Below are 19,570 nucleotides of genomic sequence, written 5' to 3' on the forward strand. Positions count from 1 at the left end.
TTTTCTACAAAAACAAAAATCTTATTTAATTATTTATAAAAGAGGATATGTTGCCAATGATTTTGATTTTAAGAAATACTGTTAAAATCAGGATCAGGATTAAATAATATTTAAAAATAATATTTAAAAAGTTTTAATTATCATAATTGATAATCATTTAATAAAATATTAAAAGATAAAATAAATTATATAAGTATATGCGAAATGCCCAAATTTGTATTTTATCAAACATAACTTTTACAATTTATATATATACATATTTAGATCTAATTTAGACCTTTGGATTTGTATTGTACAACCATTTTTTAACTTAATTTTCTCAAAAATGATAAAATCGTTTTTTTTGTTCAAAAACAAAAAGAGTTTATTCTTCCAATTACAATTCAGAGGGAAAGAGGCAGGATTTAGTACTGTTAAATTAAGAAGGAAGTTTAATTATTGTTCACGAAAATTTGATCTTTTTTTGTCAACAATTATTTTCAATATATTTTTGCTTGCTGAATACGATTCGTCTAAATTTGGTTATTAAGACAGAATTTGAAGAAAATAACGCCAAAAATGATTTTAAAAAGGATTTCCGTGACATTATAATATCGACAGCAAATTTTTTTTTTAATGTTATTAATGTTCTCCGAAAGTATCAACTTTTAGCTTAAAAATATATTTTGGTTTGTTTCAGTATAATTTTTCGAAATATATAACAATTTGAAAATAGTTTTTATTATATATATTATATCAATAGATTACATTTCGTAATTCTTTTCAAATTCGTAATCAATGATTACAAAAAATATACTATAAACCTATAAACTTATACTACTTATACATATACTACTTATACATGATTCAACGAAAACAATCCTATTTATAGAAGATCGCGAGATGATATATTATTTCACAGTGTATATTTATTTATATTTTGCTTATAATATATGTTAAACATATATACGTATATTTTTCTAGGAAATAATTTTAATAATTTAAGAAAAGAAATCCTGTGATTCCCTTTAGATTAACGGCCACAATTTCCGATTTCCAAATAATGCTTTTAAAAATATAATGCTAATGTAATATAATGTAATATAATGCTTTTAAAAATATTTTCAAAAAATATATTTAGTAAAGGAAGAAGCATTTATATGTGCCTAGTGCAAGTGTCTATGACCTGTAGCAAGGTTAGCATGGTCACACAGCAGAGAACGCACACGAAGGAAAGGTAACCAAATGTGAGGCGAAGGCAAATCCCGTTCACCGCTGTACATCTCCAGCCTCGGCACGGATTGCCAACGAAACGAGAAAGAGTGGCCAGTCGATCGGTCACCGTGCATGGGTGCTTTCAGCGGTGTCTCCGACAGTGGTTTCGAGAACTGCGAGCTCTACAAATTCTTTCTCTCTCCTTGCTCTCATCACATACATATTACACATATATACATACATACATATATACATACACACACATATATATATATATGTATATATATATATATATTACACACACACACACACACACACACACACACACACACACACACACACACACACACACACACACACACACACACACACACACACACACACACATATACTAAGTAGACCGTTCTCTCTTTCTGTCTTTCTCTCCTCGTCATCTAGGACTCTGAAACCCGTTCCAGTCAGCTACGGGCTTTCCGTTGTTCCCGCGTTGGTTCATGCCTTGATCGCAGTCGTCGACGAAGAAGACGTGGATTTAAATCTTCTCTTCTTGATGCGTTTCTGATCTTTTCCTCGAAGAATCAGTGAGTGCGCGTGAACGAGCGAGTGTTTATGTGTATACGTCTGTGCAGAAGAATGCGGTAGGATGCGTATCCAGGAAAGATGTTTCCTGTTGGTTCTGTGCCTCCTAGGCGGGGTCGTCTTATCTTTGACAACCGCCAATGTTGAAACGCGGATCACCACGCCATCCGGTAAGATTTCCTTATGGATCCCGTTTTAATTGTAAAAAGCGTTGAATTGTTTATTATTAAAAAAAAATGATAAAGAATAATATATTTTAATATGAAAAAATATTTTAAAAAACCAACTACATTTCCTAAATCAGAAGTGTGCTAATTATTTATGCATTAGAAAGTAATCATTTGTAATAAAGAAAAGATTATATAAGTAAAGAATGAAAATTATAAATATGGAGGTATATCAGAAAATATTTTCCTTGTTTTTATGATTAATATTCATAAAACGATAATTATATAAAAATCTTTAAACATTTCAAATAAAAATATAGACGAGTTCTAAAAGAATTTTTCTCTTAAATGATATTTTTATATTATGTTTCAAATATTTGCATGATATGTAAAAATAAGTATTGGCAAGAAGATTTTTTAAATTTTCTTACAGTTCACTTTTTAATCTTTAAACAATTACATTCACCGAAATTTGGTTACGTAATAATAGCGTGTGAAAATTAAAACAGTGAATGAATTGCGTAGGATTGCGTGACGCAGTCAGAGATTTCAACGACTGTATGTATGAGAGATGCATGGATTTTCCAGGTTCTCTTGCAGCATTCGCGCCAGAAAGTCGATTCTGGGAATATTTGCGATTTTTCTGTGTTTTGTGTTAACGACGGAATATGTTTTTCGATCTCATTTATTTATATTTATATGAGTCACTCAATATTATTTATATTTGTATAATGTCAATTCGAATTACATATAGCATATTATTCGCTGAAAATTAATTAAGTAATAATAATTAAAGTAATAATTTTAATTATTTGACTTGATTATTCCCTATATCCCATTAAAATATAAAAAATAATAAGATAACTGAACATATTCGATATTTATTAAAATCTGTTTAATGAATATTTAATTTATTTGATGAATTCTTATATCAAATATCAATCATTACAATACTAATTATTATATTTATTTCTCTTTCTTCTCTTTGCAAAACTGATAAAATAAAACATGCATGCAATAAGTACTAATGAATCAATTGGCCAAATAATAATACAAAACGAAAGAAGTATTAACTTTCATAGAGTTCTGTACTCATTACTTACTATATATATATATATATATATATATATATATATATATATATATGTTAATATAATATAATGTTAAATAAACTAAAAGTATTAAATTTTATTTATTATCTATATAAACATTGAATGAAATATTTAATCAAACTGTGTTTTTCTCTTTTATATATAAGTATATTTCAATATACATATATAGATGTATATTCAACATTTTTATAAATATTATATATTGATATTTATATAATACAGTCAAAAATTATCAAATGATTTTTTTACTATAAATTTTTTACTTTTACAACATATTTAGAGTGCATTATTTGTAAATTTTCTGTTAAAAAAAAAAGAATATTCAGAGCAAATGTAAGTTTTAAAATTATATTTTTTATTTAACTTTAATATGATTTTAATACAACTATAATTCGAAAATTGTATACACAAAAAATATGCAATATAAAAATTAACTCAGTATAATAAATTTATTTGTTCGATGTTTTTATTATGAAAATAATATATACACTGATAAAACAATATGTAGTTAAAAAGAGGGATTAATCGTAGAAAGGAGACCATTACCTACTTATGACATTCTTACAAGGTAAAAATCAGTTAGTCGAACACGTCAGGTGTATCTTCTTCGTAATGAATATCACATTTGTACGGATTGATTTAAACCGTTACAATTCACCATTTCTAGTTCGACGAAAATTATCGAAAATTTTACCAAAAATATAATCAGATATGTTCATTTTTATGATAATAGCAAATTAAATGCATACATGTACACGTACTTATAAAAAAAGAGATCTTCATGCAATATTAAAACAATCAAATCAAATATCAAATTAATATAACGCAATCATACGTGACTTGTTTTATTTTATTCATTAACATTACACCTCTGTACAAAGATAAAACAAATCGTCCGTATATCGATCTTATTCCATTACATTCTCATTTATTAGCAAATCGCGGGTTTGAATGATGCTATCCAAATAGCAAATATTGATCGACGACCGAACTTAGCTTTTAATTGGAAACGTTTCGTAGATAGAAAGGCAATGTTAGTCCAATATTGTTAATATGCTACAGTTCGATTGATAATGTTTAGACATCTTTTTCGGATTTCTTTTTTATTAAAAAAAATTAAAAATTAAAGGCATTGTTATCTTTTTTATAAACTTTGTTAATTGTTTAGCGGTAATCTGTACTTTTAATCATTTTAGTGTATAAATTATTAATTAATTGATGATGCTAATTATTTGTTAAATACAGTTTAGCCAATGTTGAATCAACTGGCCAATAATTCTTTTAATCAATTAATTACTATTTGTTGGACAGTGTTATCAAGAGGCTATTTTGGATCCTTTTATTCAAGAGAATTTTTCAAATAAAGAATCTAAAGTTAATTATGGAAATGGATAGTATCTTGTCAACAAAACTTCAATCCAATAAAAAGAAAATGGAATTGAATTCTAATTCGAATGCGGATTTCAGTCATGCGTGTAGAAATTATTTTAAATAATTTATATTTCTACTTAAAGGAATATTATAATGTGAATGTCCGTTCCAAGGTGATTTTTGAAAATTAAATTTATAAAAATAATTGGTTGAGCCAATATGGTGTAGCACTACAGTCGTAAAGGCGTGAAATACGAACTGATGTCCTAACATAAACATCATATTTTAATTGTTTGTAGGTATCAATAACAAAGATACTTTGGGAGTACAGCCTTATACAGAATGGCAGAATGACACAACAGAGTTGAGAGTATATCCAACAAAAGAAGCCAACATTAAGACTACAACCGAAGCAAAGAAAAAGTCTGTAATGGACTTGAAGATCAAAGGCGATCAGAAATACCAAAAATCCATTGTCAAAGATGATGATTCAAAAAGGATTGCAGATTCTGATGCTTTGACGTCATCGATTTCATCTATGACAGCTTCAACAAAAGTAGATCAGTCTTCAACAACAGTGAAATCTGTAATGAATGCTACAAATGTAGTAATTCCATTTCTTCTTCATGGTGTACCGAAAACTATAGCTGGTGTAACGAAAACAATGCCAATGGGGTTTGTTCACCAGGATATAACAAACAACACAATGGAGGCAACAGCATCGTTGAAAGGCAGAGCTTTAAACGTTACCGCTTCGGAGCCAACGAATTCATTGCACGCTAATATCACAGATCTTAGTGATATTAGCATGGATGAAGATGACAAAGAAGTTGAAGGTATTTTAAAAAATATAAGATATCGATTTTTTTCATTTATTAATGTTCACGTCGAGAAGACGGGGAAAATTATTAGTTTGTTTTGTATATATAAAATGTATTTTTAAAAATTAATTTCAATATACATGTTAATATATATTTCGTTAAAATATATTTCGTATATGTAAAATATAAAAAAACAGTTATTATCATGTTTTACATTATATAACAGATAATGTGAAAATTTCTATTTTTAGCTTTACTTTATTATTATTAGCATATTTAATTCACAAAAATACTTCATTTAAATATGTAATTATGCAAAAAACAACTAACATTAAGAAAGATTATTATTTTTTATAACAAATATTTATAAATAAAATGCTGATTAACAAAACTAAAACATTATTTCATTAGATGAATTTACAAGTCCAAAGTAAAAATAATTTTGTATTTTTATTTTGTGTGTGTGTGTGTGTGTGTGTGTGTGTGTGTGTGTGTGTGTGTGTGTGTGTGTGTGAATTACAATAAATTTAAAATACTTCACAGATAATATTACATAATTTATGTCGAAAAAAAAATTTACTTAAAACTTAGTTAAGAATTATCATTGTTACAATGACTACTAAAACAATTATTGCACTAAAATAGAATTTAATGTAAAATTATTAATGTAAAATTGCTAAAGAAATTTAAAAATATTAGATTCTTTTTTCATTAATTCAAAAGAATTAATCAAAAATAATGTTTGATTGTACGTGTACATATTTAAAACTTGCTAATTCCAAAATTGTATTCTATTTTTGTTGCTATTTTTGTAAGAGACAGTCCAGAAGTTATTTTCAAAAATGGACAGTACCTTCATGAATTTGCAAGAAAATTAAAAACTAATAGAAATAATCCATTATCCATTATCCATTATCGCCAGGCGGAGAATATATCGCGCCACGTAATGGAACTGCCATAAATATTACCTCGACATTATTTCCGAAAACATCATGCATCTATAGAAATCGCACTTATTCGGTGGGTGAAAAAATTGTCGAAGACTGCGAGAGGAAATGCATATGTACTGAAAGTGGAATTACAGATTGTCAACCATTATGTGTTTCTCCTTATGTTAGAACAAGCAAAGAATTTAAGGATCCTTTGTGTCATGAAGAACTAATTACAGAAGAACCATGTTGCGCCCGTATTGTCTGTCCGGATTCAGGTATATATCTTTTTATGTTTACAGAATTTAAATTTTCAGTTACTAACGAATATGTAAGTCGATGATTTATATATCTGTTTTTCCATGTTCGTCCATTTCAAATATAAATGTACGAAAGGATCTTGCAATTTATAAATTTACAAAACCACATTCTTGCATTAAATTTCTTGACTTTTCTTATTGCTCTAGATATTTCATTAATTTATTCATTGATGCTAATTAATTCTTAGATCGGCATACTATCTGTTGTCACAGATAGAACAAAGAAATCGGTTGTTATTCTTTGAAACTCTATTCTACATATGATTTATAAACAATAAATAATTTATTTTCTTATTAAGGATCTATTTGTATAATAAATATAAAAAAAATATATAGTATATATATATTTTTTTTATATTAAATATATATATATTTTTTCATATTATATATATTTATATATATATATATATTTATACATATTTAATACAGCTATTGAACCAGATGAGACATGTGTGCTCGGCAACAAGACAGTGACTAGAGGACAAAATATTGAAGACGGCTGTTCCAGGATGTGTATCTGCGAAGCTGGTGGTCATTTGAAATGTCATCCCAGGTGTCCACCGAATGAAACCATCTCTATAGCCAATCAACATGATCGCTGCGTTGCATTACCCGATCCCAGGTATGATTTTTTAGAAAGATATAAAATTAATTATTATGAATTAAATAAAAAAGAAAATTATAGGCTAGAATCGAGGAAAGAATTTATTTGTTTAGTGAAATGTCAATAGCCTTGTACTCCTGTTAATTACTAAGGATGACATTCATTGTTGGACTTAACGTAATTCTCTCCTCCGACCAAAGAGTTGGTTATAAAAAGAATTTTAAGTTATGGATCGTATTATTTTAATCCGAAGTGGAGAGTTAAATCGTACGAAGTTTGTTCTTTTTTTATTTATTATTGTCCGCTTATCTTTGACACAGCCTTTCTGCCTTTGTTACAACACATTTTTACATCACTTACATTAATATCTAAAAATGTTATTAGATTATCTACATATCATTGTTATCCATTCATTTTTTTGTTTATAGTGATATATCATAAATTAGAACGTTATATTTTATTATTTCTACTTTGTATGTTCTATAATTTTTTTCTCAATTTTTTATTGATGCTGATGAAAACTAAGTAAAGTTTAAAACTAAGTCCATCTTAAAATATGTGACTAATTTATTTATCATTATATGTTTCCATCAAATTTGGCCCTTAATTCCCTCAGTTTGCTGTTATAAATTAAATTGCGAAATTAAATAATTTTAAATAAAAAAATAATAAAAAAAATAATAGCTAATATTGATCTTTAGAGATCCCTGCTGTACAATTACACTTTGCGATGTTACTTTGGGCGATTATGAAGTTAAACCGGAGAATTCTACCGATTTGAGTGTGCATTTGATGGACGTAAAGGTATTAAACTCAACAGCAATCAAATTAAAATTATCCGCAAAGAATCCTCAAGACGTCACTATAGAGATCTCGCAGAACAATCATATATGGAGACAGCAGAAATCCGATAAAGGTAAAAAAATTACATAAAGAAATTGTTAATGCCACATAAGTTATGTAAGCCAAAGAAATATGAGATGCGGATAATTAGAATCGATCTCAGAACGTCACTCTCTTCTCGAGATTTATCTTTCTTTAAAAAGATAAAAAAGAATGCTAAATACATGCACGTTACGTTGTACAAAAAAATCATGTGAAAGATTTAATATAAAAGACTGGACTTTAATTTGATATTTGATATTTTGGATTTTGATTGAGACTTTTATATAGATATAAATTATTTCATTATAAAACATAAACAGAATCAAATTTGAATAAGTTTGTAATTACGATTTCTGGATAAAACACAAAAAAGGCAAAGTTATATATTTTTTAGATGGTATAATTGCAAACTTGGAACCTGCGCATACATACTACTTTCGCGTAGCAGAAGGAAGTCGCACAGGGCCAGCCATACAAGTGTTCTTACCAGCTGAAGTAATAAAGACAAATATTTCGGAGAAAACATCTGATAAGAATACCTGCAATTATAGAGGAAAATCATATAAGATTAGTGCAGAATGGTATGATGAATGTATCTTCTTCTGCACTTGCACAGAAGGTGGCAAAACTGAATGTGCCACGATAGAGTGTCCCACAGATTTTGGATTGGATTTATTGGATCCGCATTGCCTGGATTGGGAGACAGTCCCAGCAAATTTTGTCCCAAAAGCACCACAATGTTGCCCTCAGGTATGATCATGAGTATTAAAGTTTCTTTTTGAAATTAAAATTTTATTAGTATGTATATCCTTGTACTCTTTTTTTATTATTTATTGAGATTTAAGGTACTATTTAAAAAAATTTATAGTGACGTTGATTTTTTATTAAAAAAAATTTTCTTTTAATTTTCTTATCATAAGTTGTAGGTTACATGAAATAGATGAATATTCAACCTTTCTTTTAGACTATCGAAAACATTCCAAAAAGCTTGCGAATTGTTGCACTGAACATCTTGTACATAATCAAAAATATTCTTTAAAAAATTCAAAATAATAGAAGAAAATTCAGATATATACGTAATTTCTTGTTTCTAAAAATTGATATTTAATAACTTTCTAAAAATTGATTAGATAATAACTTTAATAGATATTATATATGTAATAATCATTTCTGGATAATAATTCTGGACTATTTTCTAAGAGACACTTAAGATTATTTTTCTCAATAAGATTCTATTTTTGTAACAATCGCAATGAACAACTTTTAGGAGGTACGCTGTAGAAACAATGGATCTTGTTATTATGAAGGAGTCATGTATGACAATTGGAGCGAATTACCTTCAAATGTCACTGGCTGCGAGAGACGTTGTTATTGCGAGATGGGCAATATATCCTGTCAGGCTGCTTGCAAAGTTGTACCAGCGTTGCCGCCTACGAATTTACCATGTCCTTCTAATCAAGCAACATTGACACAAGTACCTACCAATCCGTGTTGCATGCAATGGACCTGCAGTTATTCTTCATTATCAGGTAAATAACAATTCAGGTGGAAACAATGTATTCTCTAATAGTTTAGGCAATTAAGTGATTCTTTCAATTCTTAATAATGCACGTAGAGTATTTGGGATGGGAGATATTATATATTTTATTAATTAAGAAAATTAAATTATAAACTTTTTTTTTATTAAATATTATATAATAGAGAAAAATTGTCAAAACCGACATACCATTTTGTTTTTGGACAATATTTTTTAAACAAAGGCTAAAAATAAAACTTTGAATACATAAACACAAACTTGAAAATATTGTTTTGGGTTATACATGGTTTCTAAAATAAAGACGAAGATTCATTTCATGCAAATGCAGATATTGCAATATCTTTTGCATTTAAATGCTATTAGAAAACAGACCTTTAATTGTGATAAATATCTTAGGTATATTTATAAATTATCGATATGAAAATGGAATGGAGCTGATTTGATGCGTACGCGATACGAGAATTAGGAGACAAATTTTCCAGTTATAGACGAGATGTATCTGAATTTCTTATAGCTATCTGTGAAAAATATAATTATATAAAAATGAGCATCAAATATGTTTCACTATACGAAACTTGCAATACGGGTACTGTTACTAATGCTAAAATTCTTATTTCAATACCCATTACTAGTTTAGAGAAGAAAAGTTACGATTTTAATGATTTATTAAATATTACATATTCGCGTTGATATTAGTCACATAATTTGTATAAAAATTGTTCAACAAATGATATATTACTTAAAAATTAATTAACATTAATACTAAATATTTAACTTAAGAAGCACAAAAGTTTTAAATAATATAAGCAACAACAAATATGATTTAAGCAAATGTTTGTTAACGGAAGAAATAACAAAAAGTTCTAAGTGTAGAAACTAAGTAAGAGGAAAATTAAAGAGAAAAAAACAGATAAATTGAAGTAATCTATGAATAATTAGACTATTAAGTTATTAAACGGTACAAACTAATAACTAGACTATATTAAAATAAATTAAATTAAATATATATTAAGAGAAATGAAAAATAGTAATAAATACGAACTAATACAAAAATTGAAAAATTGTACATATCATGAGAAAATCCAAATTTAATAATATAAAGAAATCGAGTCAATTAATAGAAAAATAAGAAATAAAATAAATTTACGAAAGTATGTATATTAAAACAGACAGTAAAGTAAAGTTAAGTAAAGAGTGGGAAAGAGAAAGAAAAATAAAAATAAAATAAAAATAAACAATAAACAATAATCGTGAGTGGGGAATCGATTTATTGAAAAGGGGAGGAATCTAGTGTTATAGTTTGAGCTATTCAAGTTCAATAATTATAACAATATGTGGTTCGCGATATAAGCATTTGCCTTGAATTTACATTTACATTAATTAACGGACAAGGTCGAATTTATATATATTAATTCAAGAAACGAAGAAAAATTATTTGACATTCTTATACTCTTATATTCATTTTAACAGAATGAATTTAAAAATGTATTAAAAATTATAAATATGAAAAGCACAAAGTATCAGGAAAAAAAATTCAAGAGCTGATCTTCTAGTTGAACTTACCAATTCCTTAGTTGAATGTCAAAAGGCTAGCTGCAATTAATAATGTTGCTTAGCGATTGTTCAGGAAAAGGAAATTTTTGCTGCTCAATCCAGATAAAAGATACTAAAAAAACAATAAATTACGTTCAATTCAGTAATGAGGTGTACAGGTGTATGATATGGTTGTCCTTCAAGACAGTTAAAAAATTTTTTTAATTCAAAAATTATAAAATTTAAGGCGATGATCGGCGACGAAATCCTCTCCTGTTTGAACAATATTTACGAGTGGTTACACGACGTATCGAAAATTCTACAAAATCTTGCAAACATTTTCGAAAATTATATGCACTTCCGGCGAACACTCATACGTCACTCGCGTAATTCGCGGAAATAAAGAAACATTATTAGGAAAAGGAACAGATTTTAATAAACAGAACGAAACTGGATGATAATTTCTCACGCTAAATAGCGCGACTTAACTTTAAGTTATTCTTAATGCGTTGGCAGAGAGTGATTTTTTTCGTTTATACGACGACGAGCGAATCTACGCTCGCTTGTAACACTGTTTCCTTTCTCTTTAAAATTACCATTCCGACAATCCTCAGAAAACTTCTCTGCAAAAAAGGCTTCCTTCTCTAAGGTGCCTTTATTTCCTTGTATATACTTTACATTGAAAATGCAATAACTGAAAGCTGTAAATGCATGCTTCATATAGCCATGGCTGAGCTTGGAAATGTTTAAGTTGGATCCCACTGTAAATATGCATGGACTCCGGAAATCCTTGACTGATCACTGATCACTGACAATCTCTGTGACAATGGACTTTACTTATTGCAGGAATGAACGTGACATCCGCGTATCCCGGCCCTTTAGCCACACATACGTTCGATCAGCAAACGATTGACAATATCAAAAGACCGAATAACAAGTCGGAAATGCTCAAGCCCAACCAGGAATCGGAGCACAGTACTTCTTCCTTCTCGGAAAACCCGAAAATCGATAAAATACAAACGGACACTATTACTCACGGATTTCCTCATTATCCTATGGATCCAGGACATCCCACAGTACCTTATAATGGACCTTACAGTCCTGATTTCCTATCCACTCATCTTAATATAGAAGATACCTTCCATCTACCCGTTCACTCTGACAAGCAGACATCGAATTCAAAGGAAAAGTCAAAATCAAAGTCTGATTCAAAAAAACCCGTAGAACTGGTAAAACTTCATAAAGAAATGAACGATCAATATTTCCCTGGTCCGTTAGCACCTGATAAACTTAACAGTAAGGCCGTTTCGATATCTCCATATCCCATTAATGAAAATCAACATGTACAAGGTTCATTAAGTTTAAACAAAGTAATTCCTACACAAAAAGGTCGTCCAACTGATCAAATTCAGTTCGTCCCATTACATTCTCATCCTGATGCTTTGATCAATAATCAGTATAATAACTCAATGGTTAGACTTCCTCATCAGGATTTAATTCTTCCCAAACCCGAATCAATAGACCCGAATGTAGTTTCTGTGATTTCAAAAAAAAAGATTACATCTAATAATCCTTTTGATGCAGAAAAATCAAAATCATCTCTGACATTGCCTGAACGACAGAAACACGGTCAGAAAAATCCCAATCATGAAATTCTGCCGGAACAATTGTATCACCTGATAAATTCACAACATCCTGGCCTAATCCAAGCCGACCATACCTCTTCTCAAAGTTATCCAAGTCTATATGATCTTCATCAACAGATTTCCGGTCAATCATCTAATAATGGGATGCAATCCACTTATTTCGGATTACCATCTGCTGCACCAAAGAAGACGACAAAACCCCATATTTTTACACAAAAGAATGAAAATGGGCAGACTGCTTATCATATTCATACGCCCGATATTCCAAATACACCACAGCAAATCGAGGAATTATTAGCACATATTAATGAACATGATCCCAATCTTGGACCTTTCCAACATTATCCTGAACAACCAGTTATACCTCATAATATATTGAACGGCCCGCTGCCAACTCTGCCATCTCATATAGACGCTCACATACCACATTCAGGACTTACGCACTTGAACCATCCGCTCGCAGCACAAACGCCCAATCAGTCAGGTTCGTTCCTGATCATCAGAAAAAATAGTATACAGAATTTTCGTTAACAATCGTACTTGATAAATGAATATCAATATATTTCTTGTTAAAAAATAAAATAATTTTTTCCAATTTATTGTTTCCATAATTTATAAAACTCTATTACTAAATATCATTGCAATTATATTCTAAAATTCAAATCATTCACTTCTGTTAAAATTCTCTCACAATTAGTAAAATCAAGGAATAAAATTTTATTATCTGATTGTATCCTTAACATGCAATTTACAAAACAATAACGAAAAGTTATTTTATTTTTTAACAAAACATATTGTCATGTATGCCATATATATATATATATATATATATATATATATATATATATGCTTCTTCTAAAAAATTATGTATAATTATATAAAAAAATATGTCGTTTAATTAATTATAATTAAATTTAATTATAATTATTATTTAATTATAATTAAATAACATTAATATTCTTAGAAGATATATAATTTTGCAGAAGACTTTTATTATAAAAGACATCTACTTATGATCATGAAAAAATTATAGAATGTATAAATGATAAAAGTGAACTTTAGGAGTGATAAAAGTCAACTTTATAAATTTTATAAAAACATATGGTGAAATTAATTCAATAGTGAAATTAGTTTCAAACTAAAGAGTATTGAAAAAATAATTTTATACAAATTAATCCATTTTTTAAAATAAATCAGATAACGCAGAGAAAAAAATAGTTTTTCGTAAACAATAGTATAAAATTTATATTAAAATATAAAAAATAATTGAAAGATATAAATAAATAAATTATAAAATATTATTCAATTTCTTATTTTTCTTCAAATGTATTTCAGTTCTTTTTACGTTTTAAATTTGCTAACGATTTTTCTGTTGAAAAATTTACTAAATTAAATTAATATATCTAATTTTGAGAAATTTATTATTAATTAGATTGGCCAAGGAACTGATTTTGGCATATATTACTGTTATTAAAAAGACTTATCATATGATTATTATATGTTTTATATATCTTTGAACTTTAATAGAGATAAAAAGAGCTAAATATGGATAAAGTTTTTATTATTACAGCGTAATAATATATTTATTCCAATATAGGTTTGGATAATATTGTACCTCCAGGCTTTTCACTATCTGGAGGTATAGGTGGGTTCCCAGCCACATCTTCTTCAAATGAAGTTACAATGCAAATATTGGAAGCACTAGATGAACATACAATTCGATTAGTGTTTACTGTACCTCAAGTCCTAGTGGGATTACATGGAAGAGTGGAGTTACGTTACACCAGCGATAAAACGTATGTAATAAAATATTAATGATTAAATTGCAGAAAAAGATTTCGAATTTTGTAGATCTGCGAAAAATGTTTAGACGTAAACAAACAAGAAAATTTAGAAAAAAATGTAAATATTATTTATGTAAATTATAAATTATCTAATTAATGTAAGTAATGCAACATTTATTATTATATATAATTGTACGATGCATTATTTCCTCCCAATTCAAAAAAATCTTTTATGCAAATCATTACTTTTAACTCTTTCCTGATTTGTGACAATGGAAGATAAAGATTATGGATCTATATTTTAAACTTTTATCGATAAAAACTACCAAATTAGTTGAGAAATTATATTTAAGATAAAAAAATATAATTTCTCAACTAATTTGGTAGTTTTTAAGCCATTTTTAAATAATTTTTAGATTATTTTTATTTAATTTTTAGTTAAAACTGAATTCAGACTATGAACCTATGGATCTATATCTTGAACTATCAATAAAACGTGAAAATTTTTTTTTTTACTAATTTATTTAGAAATTTAGAATCTGTTAACAAATGAGACAAGATCAAACATTTATGATACTATAATAATAATAATAATAATAATAATAATAATAATAATAATAATAATAATAATAATAATAATAATAATAATAATAATAATAATAATAATAGTAGTAGCTTTAGGCGATCGTTCTCTCCAGAAGATCCGCCAAGAACGACACTCACACATAATCCATCGTGTCATCCTGAATTCCAGCGATAGTTAAGATTTGTTTCTATTTTCAAGAGAGAAGGAATTGTTCAACCTGCAAAAGTTTAACCCAACCTGTTCAGACTATACGCTAGACATTGACTGAACATGTGAAAACTAGTCTCTTCATCAGTATATTGTCACATAAGTCTATCTTGTATTTAGAATAGTCGATAGTGCCTGTGTATATCTATATCTCCAGCACTTCCCTTCTCTTCAAAGATGTTTATGCTCTTGGCAAGAATCCATATTGGATTGAATCCCTTAGCACAGTCTTAATCTGCTTGCATTAGATATTGTGTAAGAAATTAATAATTATGTTTATATAGATAAGGAAAAATGTTGACCCACATGGAATAAAAACCTCTAATGGATGTCCATTAGAGGTTTTTATTCCATGTGGGTCAACATTTTTCCATTTGTCCACCATGGAGATTTATAACTTCCATTAGACGTCCATGAACTCTCCAGTAGACCTCTGTTAGAGATCCATAATTGCACATTTCTAACTTCCATTAGACCTCTACTAGATCTACGTAGATGTTTTATGAAGGTTGTATGGCTCAATTATGAATGATTTATACGGCTTTGAAAAAAAATTAATAAACACACATTGGAGACTTTATGAAAAAATTACAAAAAGATCGATTTCCCGATACCATTCCATTGTTTCTCCTGAGCTCCTGGTATGAATTTTAGAAGTGTTTCTAGAAAAGCATCTAATAAGAATTGCTAAGTCATCGATATAGCCTGTTGTGTAAAATTCCCTGTCATTAAAGCTTTCTTAGTAGTCTATTGGCTACTAAAAGCACTAAAAAAAATAAAGAAAGGACTAATCTTTGCGAGCAGCTTTTCTTCATCTAGTCTTCAATTCCCCGCTCCTGTTGATGTTAGATGCAATCTGGCATTCCCTGGATCCACTTCACAAACTTCATCGATATATATCACCTCACCACCTCCACAAACTATCTCATGTGGAGTGTTATTCAAAACAATGTCTAAAATAATCTCAATTCTAAGTCTAAAAATAACAATACTACATATACTAGTCTTTCTTTTCATGAATATATGTCTCAAACTAAGAAGTAGTTACAGTATTATTTTTATACTTATTTTCATAATCAAATATCTATAACGGTTTGACAATTATAAGTCAAGTGTTAAATTAATTACATGTTAGAGAAAAAGAAAGAAAAAAAGAGAGGGAGGAAACGAAAGAAAAGAAACAGAATTGAAAAAGTTCTACTTCAAAATATAAAAGAGGAAATGATCAATTGTGTTTGCGATGTTTTTATCTTTGTCTTTTCCAATGTTTTGACAATATGAAATATTCATTCTTGATATGATTTACAATCTTTAAAATAATAAAATTTTTAATTTTATAGAAATTTCGACTTATCCACGTGGAAAGTACAGGTGTTTGCTCCCCCTAACGACTTAATTGCAACGCCCCAGCTTGAATTTGAATTAGGCGATCTGAAGCCGATGACCGAATACAAAGTGAAGATTACAGTTAAATTGAAGGATTTGGCTAATAGTCCAACTAGCAAAATTTACAATGTGCGTACATTAGAAAAACGTGCGGAAATGACGACTTTACCTCCGCAAATACCAATTGACGCTGAACTTAGAATAGCAGAGACGAATTCAACCTGGATTAATGTTATGTGGAAGAAATTCAACGAAAATGAATTGCAATTCATAGATGGCGTTCAATTAAGATATAAAGAGTATGATAGTAAAGTTTATGCAGCAACACCATTAATCCATCGTGCTGTAACGAACTATGTAATCGAAAATCTGAGACCATCAACTACATATGAAGTTGGTATTTACTTCATACCATTCCCAGGACAATTAACGGAGTTAATAAGCGAAAAAACAGTAAGATATTATATATTTTAATATTCAAGTTCTTTTTATTGAACTAAAATTTTCATGTTGTTTAATATTATATAATATTATATTATTGTGACATTATTAATTATAAATTTATTACAAAAAATATATTCGAATGTTTCTCTTCTTAGAGCCATTTTCTCAATGGATAATTAAATTGCAATTTTAACTTATACTCATATACCGTTACAAGATTGTAATCCATTGTTGCAGATTCAGATAGCTACGTTTGTAGAGCCAGATCCTTACTCTTTTGATGTAAAAGTTGAAATAAAGACTATAAAGTCAACGGACGTAGAGGTATCCTGGAGTGGCGTGCCTTATCCGGAGGACAAATACGTAAACATTTATCGTGCGATTTACCAAAGCGACACTGGTACAGAAGATACTAGTACCTTCAAGATTGCCAAGAGAGACTCTCATGCCAGAACCATAATCAATGATCTAAAACCTGGCACTAGATACCGATTGTGGCTTGAAATATATTTGACAAATGGCAGAATAAAAAAAAGTAATGTACAGGATTTTGTTACTAAACCAGGTGTCCTTTTATCGGCTACAGTATCTCAACAAGGTAACGATACTCGTATTCTTAAATATTATTCTTTTACTATGACCTTATAATAAAGTTATTATTGAATCTTTTAGATATTTTTATAATTTCTTATAAAAATTCAAAAAGAAAAGTATGCATAATATCAAAATTTGTTATGTCACTTCAAGATGTTTCCCTTTAATCTTATAAAAATAAAAAAACATATAAAGTCATTATTAATTCATAGTTATAAAATTCTTCTCTCTATTCCTGTTTTTTAAAAGCATGATTTTTTTAAATAATTTCGTAAATCTTTTTCATAATTTTATTATAAAATTAATGATAAGATTTCTTTTAGCTGGAAAATTTGCATCACTTCCCCTTCACGAAGGAAATTATTATGGTCCATTAGTAATAGTAGCCATCGTAGCCTCCTTGGCGATATTATCAACTTTGATTTTATTAATGATGCTGATGAAAAAACGGACAAGCAGTAAGGCTGATATATCACCTCGTAAAACGACATCAGCATACGACAATCCTTCCTACAAGGTAGAATTACAACAAGAAACTATGGGTAATTCACTATTATTGTTTTCTTTATAACGTAAGGTGTTTAGTATGGCCGAAATATTAGCATTTTAATTATTGAGTGCTATTTTAGCATTTATGTTTAGAGACACGGCCATTGAAGCGTTAATTTTGTGACAAATTCTTCCAATTTTAAGAAAAAAGTATTTATATTCTTTGAATAACGAATATTCTTTTCATCAAAATTTAGGAATAAATTACACATTAAATATTATATCCTTTTAGACCTGTGAGGATACAATTACAATATCCAATGGAAGGAACAAAATTACAGCAGATCATGAAATGGCTACCATCAATTCGAATGTTAAAGAAACTGCCTGAAATTCTATATATATAATTTATTATGTCTATATTTATTTATACTAAAGTCTCTATTAAATATATCTATTAAATCCATTTATACGTAATGACTATCTCAAAACTTAAGTAGAATAGATTTTCAGTCTATTGAAAACAGATTTGGTTGATTGAGAACTTATTCACTTAAATTTTGAAATAATCTAATATTGAACTTTCCTTGTGCAAAGTGTCTATTTTAAATTTTATTAGCAAAAGAATTACAGATTTGATACAAAATTTAGATATATATAATACTGTAAACAGAATGCTAGAGAAATACAACCAAAATTTATTAATGGAATATGATGGCAGATTGGCGGCAAACTTCGAGCTGTATCAGTTAAATACAGATTTTGCATAATTCCTGCCGACAATCTGTTATTAGATCTTCACAAAAAAAACACAAATTTAATGTAGACTCAGTTAATGTCAATTTGCTAGCAATTGATTGAATTTATTGCCTATATTCTGGCATACTGTGGACAGTTTGCTTATTAGATTACTCCAGATAAATTTTATTTACTTTTGTACAGTTTATATACATAAAAACATTTGCACTGTTAAACATTTACAATAAATAACTTACTTTTAAAAGTTATAATTTTACATAAAGAACTAAATTTAATAAGTATTTTTAATAAATATTTTTGAAATAATTAATGAGTAACTCAGATTTTACTCAGATTTTCAAAATGAAAGCTTAAATAATTGCAGAAATTTAACTATCGGAATATTTAATACTAAAAATATAAAATAAAAGAAAATTGTGATAAACATTTTTCGTATATATACAGCAGATATATATATATATATATATATTTATTCGATATTAAAAATATTTTATTAATATATAAAATTGAAATTGTACGTAACTGAAATCAACGCATTAAAATTTTCATGTCATGATTGTGTCTGTGTATGAATGTATCTGTGTATGTTTGTGGTGCATCATAGTTATACTCATAGTAATCTT

General features: G+C 28.2%; 1 protein-coding gene across 5 annotated transcripts; it reads left to right on the forward strand.

Moving 5' to 3' along the window:
* The first annotated feature begins 1,251 nt into the window (after positions 1-1,251).
* Positions 1,252-19,191, forward strand: sas (stranded at second). 5 transcript variants are annotated; one of them, XM_089073341.1, is made up of 14 exons: positions 1,252-1,943; positions 4,364-4,596; positions 4,723-5,259; positions 6,167-6,451; positions 6,923-7,115; positions 7,799-8,013; positions 8,377-8,732; positions 9,250-9,511; positions 11,899-13,182; positions 14,296-14,494; positions 16,616-17,114; positions 17,343-17,703; positions 18,023-18,216; positions 18,481-19,191. In XM_089073341.1, the coding sequence occupies exons 3-14, from the start codon at positions 4,854-4,856 to the stop codon at positions 18,577-18,579; spliced, it is 4,353 nt and encodes a 1,450-aa protein (XP_088929467.1). In that variant the 5' UTR covers positions 1,252-1,943; positions 4,364-4,596; positions 4,723-4,853; the 3' UTR covers positions 18,580-19,191. The 5 variants fall into 5 exon arrangements, with proteins under 5 accessions (XP_088929467.1, XP_088929465.1, XP_011634537.3 ...); XM_089073342.1 differs by lacking the exon at positions 4,364-4,596 and having other exon boundaries at positions 1,259-1,943; positions 11,899-12,281; positions 12,816-13,182; XM_089073339.1 differs by lacking the exon at positions 4,364-4,596 and having other exon boundaries at positions 6,935-7,115.
* Positions 19,192-19,570: the final 379 nt, after the last annotated feature.

This window comes from Pogonomyrmex barbatus, unplaced genomic scaffold, assembly GCF_055798465.1.
Source record: "Pogonomyrmex barbatus isolate J1 unplaced genomic scaffold, ASM5579846v1 scaffold15, whole genome shotgun sequence".
Lineage (NCBI taxonomy): Eukaryota > Metazoa > Arthropoda > Insecta > Hymenoptera > Formicidae > Pogonomyrmex > Pogonomyrmex barbatus.

What these genes read in the sequence shown, in the direction of transcription:
- sas (XM_011636235.3), top strand. Translation starts at nt 1,838, where the DNA reads ATGCGTATCCAGGAAAGATGTTTCCTGTTGGTTCTGTGCCTCCTAGGC. An exon ending in GTTGCATTACCCGATCCCAG is followed by an intron (nt 7,116 to 7,798) that starts GTATGATTTTTT and finishes ATTGATCTTTAG; the next exon opens with AGATCCCTGCTGTACAATTA. An exon ending in CGTTACACCAGCGATAAAAC is followed by an intron (nt 14,495 to 16,615) that starts GTATGTAATAAA and finishes TTAATTTTATAG; the next exon opens with AAATTTCGACTTATCCACGT.